The 12,664-nt window shown below is 35.5% G+C and overlaps 1 protein-coding gene across 5 annotated transcripts in view; it reads right to left on the bottom strand.

Moving 5' to 3' along the window:
• The window catches only part of HACE1 (HECT domain and ankyrin repeat containing E3 ubiquitin protein ligase 1), a 107,145-nt gene that overhangs the window by 46,320 nt on the left and 48,161 nt on the right, over positions 1–12,664 (bottom strand). For all 5 annotated transcript variants that reach the window (XM_069599198.1, XM_069599201.1, XM_069599199.1 and 2 more), the window contains one exon: positions 5,005–5,155. In XM_069599198.1, coding sequence (XP_069455299.1) covers positions 5,005–5,155 — 151 coding nt within the window. The remainder of the gene's footprint in view (positions 1–5,004; positions 5,156–12,664) is intronic.

Here is a 12,664-nt window from a genome sequence, read left to right as displayed (position 1 = left end):
ATTCTACTTATTGAATCTGCAAACACTTAAATCACCCTTAAGTTTTCACTTAAATATTAAACCAAAAAGCAAGAAGGAAAAAACCCTTCCACCATCAACAAAAAAACAGTTCATTCATTCAACATATATTTAATTAATACAGCCTAGGTAAACAGGTTCACAAAGTGAGACACTAATTTCTGAGAAACATTTTCTGAGGTTGAAATGAGCACCCTTCTCTCCCACAAACAAGGCTTTTCCAAGGTTAGGCACAGGAGTTGGTTGCCTAACTTCTTAAAGGATGGCTGAACTGCTTAAAAGAAGGACAAGAAGCACCAGCAGCCATCAACACTGACACGGTACCTTCACTGAAAATGTCTTAATTTTAATCATGATCCAGGTTTGGGTCTATAGTTTCTCTTCATGAGAAAAACATTAGCCCTGCTATAAAACATGAAAAAGAACTTTTTATGTCAGCAAAACTATTTTAGCTTTACATCAAAAAATAAATGCCCTCCAAAGAAAGAACAGGTGGTGATGAAAAACTGCTTCAAACAAAAGGAATAAATGGCCTCTGAGTTGACAAAACTCAGAAAATCTCCACATTGGATGGAGATGAAGGCTAAGGCAGGAAGCGATACCTAGTGCTCACGTGCAGATGAGAGCACTGAGCCTGAACTGCAACCATCCTATTCTCAAAAGCTGACAACCTGAAAAAATTAAAGGTGAAGTTTGAATAATTCCAGAAATAATATCCAAAAAAGCTGATCTGTGTAAAAATGACAGTGACAAGAACGATACTGAGAAAAGCTAGAAAGAGTTTTCAATAAAGCAGTACAGCTAAGAATTAAAAGAGAATGAGGAAAAAAAGCAGAGAAGTAGTCAGTTATCTTAGGCCTTTCCTTATTTTCTCTTTTTCTCACTGTATATTTCCTCATTCATATGTGCACTAAAAAGAAATCTCAACCTTAAAGCATTTTTACCTAGGGAGTTGTCCCTTTGAAGACTTGTTCAGAAGATTCATTCCTCAATAACAAAAAGAATGCTGTGAAAATAACTTTAATTTCTAACTGGAGCAGCAGTCACAGACAAAAAAGATTAAAATAAGTTTTAAAAATTAAAAATAAATAATTGCAAACCACATCTATTTATAAATAATACTGATAAAACACTAGATACATAGAACCATACATATCAAATGTTATAGAAAAATGAGTCAATGGCTATGGAAAATATTAGGCTTCTTGGCACTATGGAAATAATACTTCATTTCTTGAGTTGATTTTCACCACAGAACTATATTCTACCGGTAACATCAATGATTTGACAATCATACGTGATTTTCAAAACATTTCAAATTAACAAGTCAAAGCTGTAACATAAAAATCCCAGACTTGTTGGACAATTAAAAAAACTTCACTATCCATGTGCCAAATTAGATACAAATTTGATAGGGAAGCTTTATTAACTTAAATTCATCAACAGTATTTTGAAATTCTGTTGATTAGTCTAGTCTCACCTCCTAATGTCAAATGCCATAATCCAAAAGATAAGATCTTAAAAGTTTCTCAATCTTTCTCAGCTTCCAAATTTCTCCAGTTATAAATCTATGAAGCCATTAATAGTCACAGTTTACTACTCACAAAAAAAGAATGTATCAGGATTCAAGAAGCCTAGACTGTCTTCCTCATGCTCACCCTGCTTCAATAACCAGAACTACCTTCTCCTTCAGATGTTTCAAAGTTTGCAAGGCTCTAGATAAAAATCTCTTAACACTGAAAGAATGGCTAAGTGTTAAGATTAACTTAAAGTACTTCTAAGATAAATCAGAAAACTAGTAACAGGATGTTAAACAATTTCACCTACTAAAAACACATGGCCTATAAACCCACTCATTCTTAATGGAAAACCCATTAGCTAATCCCAGCAATAAAGTGACATGTTAGAGTACCTAGCTAATGAAACAGAAAGTATGGAGCAACAGATACCTTAGACAAAATGTGGTAAAAATTAAAATGGTATTTCCAATCTTACATTGTAGCAACTCAGCAGATGGTTCAGATTTTTATAACTTCAATCATCCCACAAGGAACAGAAGACATTAAATACATGGATCACAATGTAGTTTCTATTTTTTATCCTTGTAAGTGGGAGGGCAGATCGTTTTGCCATCCTCTAAAAAGTCCACACAATTAATTGATAAAATTAGATAGAAAGAAATTAATTCCTTAAGAGCAACACTTGCTAATGTTTAAAAAAAAAACAACTGACTGAGTTTTGTAACAAAAATGTTTTACCAAAGAGAAAGGTCAAAATTTAAGAGAAAATAAGTGGTCAGAAACCAAAGCAATTGTCAATGACACAGAAAAAAAAATTCCTCAAGAAGAGAAATAAAGACACTAACAAATGAAATAAAACATAAGTAAAGAACTTTATATTAGGTTGATGAAAATGTAATTGTGATTTTGGACCATGAATTTTAAATCATTATAACTAGGTTCAAACACATCTCTATTAATCAAAATAGGAACACTACTATCAACACATTTTTGCCAACGAGAAATAAGTTTTTTTACTCCTATAGTGTAAAAACCCATGCTTCAGGTTTAGATGAACTCTTGAAAAGTATTTTCTGTCTCCAGCTGGTTGTGGAAGTGTTTTCCCTACAAAAGTTGTTGAGATGCTTCAAGTGGCAGTCAGCTGGTGAGAGGTCAGGTGAACACGGCAGATGACGTAAAACTTCATAGCCCAATTTGTTCAACTTTTGAAGTGTTGGCTGTGCAACATGTGGTCGGGCACTGTCATGGAGAAGAACTGGTACCATTCTATTGACCAATACCGGTTGCAGGCATTGCAGCTTTTGGTGGATCTCATCCATTTGCTGAGCATACTTCTCGGAGGTAATGGTTTCACCAGTATTCATAAAGCTGTAGTGGATCAGACCAGCAGCAGACTACCAAACAGTGACCATGACTTATTTTTGGTGCAAATTTCTTTTCAGGAAGTGCCTTGGAGCTTCTTCTTGGTCCAACCACTGAGCTGATCATCGTCAGTTGTCATATAAAATCCATTTTTCATCACATGTCACGATTAGATCAAGAAATGGTTCATTGCTATTGCATCGAATAAGAGAAGACAACACTTCAAAACGACGATTTTTTTGATTTTTGGTCAGCTCATAAGGCACCCACTTATTGAGCTCTTTCATCTTTACAATTTGCTTCAAATGCTGGATGACTACAGAATGGCTGACATTGAGTCCTTTGGCAATTTTCTGTGCAGTTTTAAGTGGATCAGCTTTGATGACTGCTCTCAATTGGTCGTTGTCAACTTCTGATGACCAATCACTACATTCCTCATCTTCAAGGCTCTCATTTCCTTTGCAAAACTTCTTGAACCACCGCTGCACTGTACATTCATTAGCAGTTCCTGGGCTAAATGTATGGTTGATGTTACAAGTTGTCTCTGCTGCTTTGCAACCCATTTTGAACTCAAATGTTTTAAATTGCTTGAATTTTATTTTTTGTTTAACATAATTTCTATAGTCTAAAATAAATATAAATGGCAACTGATGTCATTAGCAAAAAAAAAAAAAGTGAGAAATGTGCATTAAAATCATCTATAACATAACCATATTTATTTAAGAAACTATTCCAGTACCATATGGCAAAGTGCAACCATTTAAAACCACAATTACTTTTGTACCAAACTAATACACTATATACTTCATTGATATATAACAATGAAAACAAAGAGTCTGGATTCCATAAGAGAAATGCTAAAATAAACACTGATATCTTTTTCTACTATGTTTTATCTGTACTGACTGGCTGGGTAGAAAAATAACATTTAAATCAAGTACTAACTGCCTATAAAGAGGTTACTTATTAGCACATAATTATTTTCTGATATCATTAGCAATAGGTGGCAAATTGAAACCATAACAAAACAAAGACAATAATAAATATAATCTATACTCAGTTTGTCTATAGTGACTGTATCTATATTTGGTTTGATTGTTTACCCATCATTACAGATGAATAGAAGAACAAGTAGAAAAATCAATCAGGGTAGATTTAGTAACTAACAGCATGAGTCATATTTAGAAACACATTAAGAACAACTTCTGTAATGTGAATGTCTGAGCAGTAAAACCCACTTAAAACAGCACTAACAAAACAGATCAATAATTCAGATTCGAATTTTACAAAGACAAGAAATTATCACTTCTAACCAGTATTAAAGAAAGTGGTACACTGAAAAGCCAAAATCTGAATTATAAGATGCACAACTTCCTTCTTCCAGGAGATGGCACAATGAGGGAAAAAAAGGAAGGGGAAAAAGACACAAAGCTGATGCAATACAAAATACATTAAGAAAATATCTCAATGTTTCTTAACTTGAAGTTATCCCAGGAATTGCTAGTAAACCCAATAAATTAAAGTAAACTTACTTTAAAAAACAAACACACGCACACACAACACACAAGATAATAAAACCTAAATAAAAACTGGATGTTTTCTCTCTTTCTGAATAAAAAATATTTTTTTTTAATTGTGATGGCTACATTTAAGACCTCTAATCCGATTTTTTTCAGTTCAGTTCAGTTGCTCAGTCATATCAGACTCTTTGCGACCCCATGAATTGCAGCACTCCAGGCCTCCCCGTCCATCACCAACTCCCGGGGTTTTTTTTAAGTAGATTTAATTAGATTTAAACATTAAAAATCATTACTCTTATTAGAATAAAGACTAGTGGAATTAAAATTTCACTTGTAAGAGAAACATAGAAAGCTCACCAACTGACTTGCTGCTGATTAGACAGAAGAAAGGAGAAAGGTCTTAGTTTAAAAAGTGTCAGTCAAAAAAAAACAAAAACAAAAAAATAAAAAAATAAAAAGTGTCACTCACAGGTATAAACCAAAGTTACATCCTGTTCAAGAGGTTTCTGATTAATGAATGTTCGCTTTGTCAAATTCATCTCTTTTACATCTATCTTCCTAACAACATCATATATTTTTCTGACCTTGAACACCTGGCTCCTTGGAGTTTTATTCCCATTGTAGCCCATATCAATTCCATTACTGGGAGAGGATGGACCAATTCGAAAGACATGACAAAATATCCTCACAATCCTTAAAAGGCTCTTCATTTGAGCATCGTAATTACTAGATATGCTGAAAATAAAAATTAAAATATGAACAGATTAGGTGGAATAAAACAAATTCATCTTAAAAATACTTATTTTAAAACATTTTTATTACGCTTACCATCTGTTTGATAATTTAATGAGTAAAATTTCTTTCCTATCATGATATGGGATGGAATGTTTTACCAGAAAGTTAGCAAATATACATTATTTGGATTGCATATGAATGAGTTATTAGCTTTTAAGCAACTAGAATATACCAGTGATCAAAGTATAAAATATGAAGAAAATCACCACTTAATTATAAATTAAGCTGATTCTTTAGAACTCTTGAGAACATTTCACTGAGAACCAATAGTAGAAATGTTGATTATAATATTAGGCCAACTTACAAGTCAATGGTAGAGGTTGAACTTTGTTTTTCTATCCATAACCCCATTTTCCCTAGCCCAACCCAGAATAGAAACCAAACGTTCACATACAGAACATATACAAATTAAATAATCTTAAAGTTACTATCTGTATCAGGGTGGTTCTCTATATAATGGGTTGTCTAATGACTATACATAAAAGAAATATATCCTACTATGAAAAAGGCTGATAAAAGTAATTCTAAACCATATTAAATATAATGTAACTTTTCTTTGACAAATCAAAAAGTCCTCTAAAATCTCATAGCACCTGGAAATTGTTCATCATCATTATGGATATCAATCATTACTCTTCCACTGAGAAAATGATGGAGTTCCACTAAAAGTGTATGGAATCTAACAACTGATCTTGAAAACAAAAATTTGTCATTGTTGTTCAGGGGGTGGTTTTATTTCGAAACCTTCAACGTAAGTTATCTTGTATTACAATGGTACACAAAAGCAGAGTAAAGAGCTGCATAAACATTTGGGCAGAATGGTTTGACTGCCTTTGTATAAATTTAATCATCAAAGCTTACCCAACCTTTCTCAGTTCATTAAAATCTTCCTTTATGATATTTTTGGGTATCCTCTAACACTGAAAACAATAATGATTAGTAATGAAGAAATAGCAAATGCCTATTCTAAGTATTCTGATTTGATAAGTGAAAAATCAGAGGCTATTCTCTATTCTAATGACAACTGAACCAAAATTTCATGACATTTTAATTTCAACATTCATGCTGTTTCCTCATTCTAAAAATTATTAAAAATAATAAATAAAAATTAACTATCAGTTACAAGTGTTAGTAAAATATAACAGCTATTGTCATCCATACTGTATTTGACTAGGATAGCTACAACACATTAGCAAAACTTTTTGTTTTAGTAACTGTGGATCTAATGTGCATAGAATCTTTAGTTTAACTTGCATGGATTTTAACATATTTGCCTTTACAAAGTTGCTTTTAATTCTACAACATAGGACTCTTGAGACTGACAAAAGAAAAAAGGAACTTGGTTAAAACTAATATTTCTTTCTTTTATTGTGTTGCAGCTATTGCAACGTTAGATCCAATGACTCTCAAATTTTTCTATGAGAAAGATCTGAATTTAATTTTCCTCAGTGAAATTACCATATATATAAATATTCACTTTAAGTACCTGATCTAGAGAACTTCATGAGTTAATTTTACAGTAAGAAGTATTTTCTTAATGGAGTATGAATATCATCAATTATTAACATAGTTTAATAATAGTCATTATACACTCAATGAGGACCAGCAGTGGGACAACTAGGGTCCTGGGCATGCCATTCAGCTACACTGAGTGGCTAAAGGCACGTCCCTGCTAGTTAGGGCCTGACAAAACGTAGTCCACTGGAGAGGAGAATGGCAAACCACTTCAGTGTTCTTGCCTTGAGAAACCCATGAATAATATGAAAAGGCAAAAAGATGTGACACTGAAAGATGAACTCCCCAGGTCAGTAGGTATCCAATATACTACTGGGGAAGAGCAGAGAAATAGCTACAGAAAGAATAAAGACGCTGAGCTAAAGCGGAAATGATGCCCAGCTGTGGTTCTATCTGGTGGCGAAAGTAAAGTCCAATGCCATAAAGAACAATACTGCAAAGGAACCTGGAACGTTAGGTCCATGAATCAAGGTAAATTGGATGTGGTCAAACAGGAGATAGGAGGAGCAAACACTGACATCTTAAGAATCAGTGAACTAAAATGGATGAGAATGGGCAAATTTAATTCAAATAACCATTGTATCTACTACTGTGAGCAAGAATCCCTTATAAAAAATGGAGTAGCCCTCATAGTCAACAAAAGAGTCTGAAATGCAGTATTCGGTTGCACTCTCAAAAATGACAGAATGATCTCGGTTCATTTCCAAGGCAAATCATTCAACCTCGCAGTAACCCAAGTCTATGCCCCAACCACTGACGAAGAAGCTAAAGAAGATGAAGCTGAAATATTCTATGAAGACCTACAATTTTCTAGAACCAACACCCCCAAAAAGATGTCCTTCGCATCATAGGAAACTGGAAAGCAAAAGTAGGAAGGAAGTTAAGAGATACCTAGAATAACAGGCAAGTTTGGCCTTGGAGTAAAACTCAGTAGTAGCCACAGGACTGGAAAAGGTCAGTTTTATTTCAATCCCAAAGAAAGGCAACGCCAAAGAATGTTCAAATTACCATACAATTCCACTCATTTCACATGTTAGGAAAGTAATGCTCAAAATCCTTCAAGCTGGGCTTCAGCAGTATGTGAGCCAAGCATTTCCAGATGTACAAGTTGGATTTTAAAAAGGCAGAGGAACCAGAGATCAAATTGCCAACATCCATCAGATCATAGAAAATGCAAGGGAATTCCAAAAAAAACTACTTCTACTTCTGCTTCACTGAATATGCTAAAGCCTTTGACTGTGTGGATCACAGTAAACTAAGGAATATTCTTAATGAGATGGGAATACGAAATCATATTACCTGCTTCCTGAGAAATCTGTATGAAAGACAAGAAGGAACTGTTAAAACTGGATATGGAACAACAGACTGGTTCTAAATTAGGAAAGGAGTACATCAAGGCTGTACATTGTCACCCTGTTTATTTAACTTACATGCACAGTACATCATGCAAAATGTCAGGCTGGATGAATCACAAGTTGGAATCAAGATTGCTGGGAGAAATATCAACAATCTCAAATATGCAGATGATACCACTTAAATGGAAGAAAGTGAAGAGGAACTAAAGAGCCTCTTGATGAAGGTGAAAGAGAAGAATGAAAAAGCTAGCTTAAAACTCAATATTCAAAAAATGCAGATTATGGCATCTGGTCCTATCACTCCATGGCAAATAGACGGGGAAAATGTGGAAACTGTCAGATTTCATTCTCTTGGGCTCCAAAATCAATGCAGATGGTGACTGCAGCCACAAAATTAAAAGACGCTTGCTACTTGGAAGAATAACTATGACAAACCTAGACAGTGTATTAAAAGGCAGAGATATCACTTTGCCAACAAAGGTCCATATAGTCAAAGCTATGGTTTTTCCATAAGTAATGCACAGATGTGAGAGTTGGACCATAAAGAAGGCTGGGCACCAAAGAACTGATGCTTTCGAACAGTGGTGCTGAAGAAGACTCTTTGGAAGTCCCTTGGAAAGCAAGGAGATTCAACCAGTCAATCCTAAAGGAAATAAAGCATGAATATTCACTGGAAGGACTGGTTCTGAAGCTGAATCTCCAATACTGTGGCCACGTGATGGGAAGAGCTGACCTACTGGAAAAGACCTTGCTTGGGAAAGACTTGCTGGGAAGAGTAAGGGCAAGAGAAATAGGTGACAGAGGATGAGATGTTTGGATGGCATCACTGATTCAATGGACATGAGTTTGAGCAAACTAAGGGAGATAGTGAAGGACGAGGAAGCCTGGCATGCTGTAATTCATGGGGTCACAAAGAGTCAGACACGACTTAGCGACTGAACAACAACAACAAGAAATAATCTAAGATTATTAGACTATATGAATATTAGTTTACCCAGTTTAAACTTCTTCCAAGTTAAGTCACTGATCTAAACAATATTATTTTTCACCTTCCAACCTGTGAAATATCTTTCATATTATACAGAAAGATCATAGAATCCAAACTTCATCACAAACTGCTCCAGCTCATCATAAAATGAAAATTTCTTCACAAGCCATCAGGTCTCAATATAAGAGTTAAAAAGTTAATTTAACTTTTATATTGTAAACTTCCTAATTCAAAGCCCTGTCAACTTACTTACTTTTGGTTAATATAAGAGTATAATTTCAGTCAATGTCTTATTTAGCAAACAGCTGTGATTTCTCTTTTACATTTCTCTTTTACAAAGATAGCACACCGATAACTATCTTCACCTTCAATCATAACTATATAGGAACAAAGATGACTCACTTATTTAGTGAAATACAACACTATGTGCAAAAGGGCCCTCATTAAATATTTATCTTTAACAAATATTCCTAATATCAGTTAGACAGAAGGCTATCCATTTTTCCCAAAGTACGCTAAAGAACATCTCAATCGTTGCTAATTAATAATACATATTTGAATTATTTTAATTAAAATTTCATTTTAAATGGCCAAAATTATATCACCTTGTGAGTTAAGAAACATAAAATGATTCACAAATAAATGAAAAAAATAAAGACAATCTGCAAAAAGTACCATTAAACTAAACTGGCAGAGAGGGATGATCTGTATTTGAGGTCTTCTTAAGAAACTAACCTGGTAGCTGTGAGATAGTAGAAAAAGTAAGTATTGTCTTCTGCCCCTCTCCCAACTTTCCTGGTATGAAGCTCCTAAAACCCTTACAATTTCCAAACTGATAAGTACATTAGGAGCATCTTTCATTCTCACATTGGGTCTTTGACCCCAGTTCCTGAAACAGAGTTCCTAAATCCCATGGAACTTCTTGGGTGAAACCAGTATCTTTTGTTGTAATTAGGCAACTATTACTGGGTTTTTGAATGGGGGCTGGTCACTAGAAAGACCAAGTGATGATTAGAAGCTTGGAATTTTCAGCTTCAATCTCCATTCTCCAGAGGAGGGTAGGGGCTGCAAATGGAATTAATGATTAACACATCTATGTGATGAAACTTCCATATAAAAAACAAAAATATTGGGGGTTCAGCAAGCTTCCAAGCGTGCACACACATACACATAATATAAGGGTGAAACACCCCAACTCTATGGCAACTCCTGCACTCTGGACCCTTTCAGACTTCATTCTATGTATCTATTCATCTAGTTGTTCATCTGTGTCCTTTATTATAGGCTTGCCAGGTGGCACTGGTGATAAAGAACCTGCCTGCCAACTCAGGAGACATGGATTTGATCTCTGGGTTGGGAAGATCCCCTGGAGATGGTCACAGCATCCTTTAATAAAATGAAAAAAGTGAAAGTTGCTCAGCCATGTCCAACTCTTTGCAACCCCATGGACTGTACATGGAATTCTCCAGGCCAGAATACTGGAGTAGGAAGCCATTCCCTTCTCCAGGGGATCTTCCCAACCCAGGTCTCCCGCATCACAGGCGGATTCTTTATCAGCTGAGCCACAAGGGAACTAGTAAAAAAAAAAAAAAAGTGTTTCCCTGAATTCTGTGAGCTGTTCTAGAAATCCAAATGGCAGGTGATCATGAAAATCTCTGATGTGTGTAGTCAGGTAACAAAAGTTGTGGGTAGTCTGGGGATCTACTACTTGCAACTGATTCTGAGGTGGAGGGCAGTCTCCTAGGACTGAGTCCTTAACCTATGGGATCTGATGCTTTCTCCAGGTAGACAGTGTTAGAATTGAGTTAAACTGTAGGATACCAGCTGGTGTCCTAAGTGTCCTACCAAAGAATTGCTTGGTGTCAGACATAAAAATTCATACACTTGGTTTCTAAAATGTTGTGAAAAGTGGTAGTATGTCAAAGTAAAGAAGAAACACAAGAGGAGGACTAGTTTTGCCAAGACAGCACCAATACAACAAATTCTAACACTCACTATCAATTCTAACAAAGATGTTTACAGACCAAACTGGCCAAAATAATGGATTCCATAAGATATCTGAAAGGTATCTTTGTAAGTGGTGAGGCGGTACAGTTTAGCAAAGCAGTTTTAGAACTTGTTCTGGCCATGGAACCCTTTTTCTTACCCTGTTTCCACTGTTCCACTAATAACCCTGTCATTTTTAAGAGCCAAATTGGAGCCCAGGATCTGCTCTTCATTAATTAGTAAGGATATAAGTCCTGGTTCTTCTAGTTAGCAAATCAATGAACTTCAATTTTCTTATATATAAAATGGAAATAATACCTACATCACAAAGCTACTGTGAGGTTTAAAGCAAATAATGTATTTGAATATTCCATAGCTTATTAGAAGCTTCTTAGATATGTATTAAAGGTGAACATAAAACAAAAACAGAGAAACATAAAAATACAAAAGCTTCTGATTACTAGGAAGAGTGGAAAATAGGGCAAATATTTAAGCAGAAAAAACAAATAAGTTTTCTAATGTAGGAAAACAGGATAAAGATATTATGAGGAATTTTAAAAAGAACTATCATTATCACCATCATCATCGCTACTATGTGCTAGACACGATGCTTGGCAGTATGCTTACAACATCTTAACATTTCATTCTCACAACAATTCATTAAGATATTTACTATCATTTTTCAACAAGGAAATTAAACGTTGACTAGAATATAAATTAAACACAGGATGAGATTTTGTCTGTGTTAATCATGAGAAACGCTGGGCTGGAAGAAGCACAGGCTGGAATCAAGACGGCCAGGAGAAATATCAATAACCTCAGATATGCAGATGACACCACCCTTATGGCAGAAAGTGAAGAAGAATTAAAGAGCCTCTTGCTGAAAGTGAAAGAGGCGAGTGAAAAAGTTGGCTTAAAGCTCAACATTCAGAAAACGAAGATCATGGCATCTGGTCCCATCACTTCATGGCAAATAAATGGGGAAACAGTGGCTGACTTTATTTTTCTAGGCTCCAAAATCACTGCAGATGGTGACTGCAGCCATGAAATTAAAAGACGCTTATTCCTTGGAAGGGAAGTTATGACCAACCTAGATAGCATATTCAAAAGCAGAGACATTACTTTGCCAACAAAGGTCCGTTGGGGTGGTTTTTCCAGTGGTCTTGTATGGATGTGAGAGTTGGACTATAAATAAAGCTGAGTGCCAAAGAATTGATGCTTTTGAACTGTGGTGTTGGAGAAGACTCTTGAGAATCCCTTGGACTGCAAGGAGATCCAACCAGTCCATCCTAAGGGAGATCAGTCCTGGGTGTTCATTGGAAGGACTGATGTTGAAGCTGAAACTCCAATACTTTGGCCACCTGATGCAAAGAACTGACTCACTGAAAAGACCCTGATGCTGGGAAAGATTGAAGGCAAGTGAAGGGGATGACAGAGGAGAAGATGGTTGGATGGCATCACGGACTCAAAGGACATGGGTTTGGGTGGACTCCGGGAGTTGGTGATGGACAGGGAGGCCTGGCATGCTGTGGTTCATGGGGTTGTGAAGAGTCAGACACGACTGAGTGACTGAACTGAACTGAATCATCATTTTGTAGCAGACGG

The sequence above is a fragment of the Ovis canadensis genome, chromosome 8 (assembly GCF_042477335.2).
Source record: "Ovis canadensis isolate MfBH-ARS-UI-01 breed Bighorn chromosome 8, ARS-UI_OviCan_v2, whole genome shotgun sequence".
In the NCBI taxonomy this organism is placed as follows: Eukaryota; Metazoa; Chordata; class Mammalia; order Artiodactyla; family Bovidae; genus Ovis; species Ovis canadensis.
This window is presented reverse-complemented; position numbering and strand designations above follow the sequence as displayed.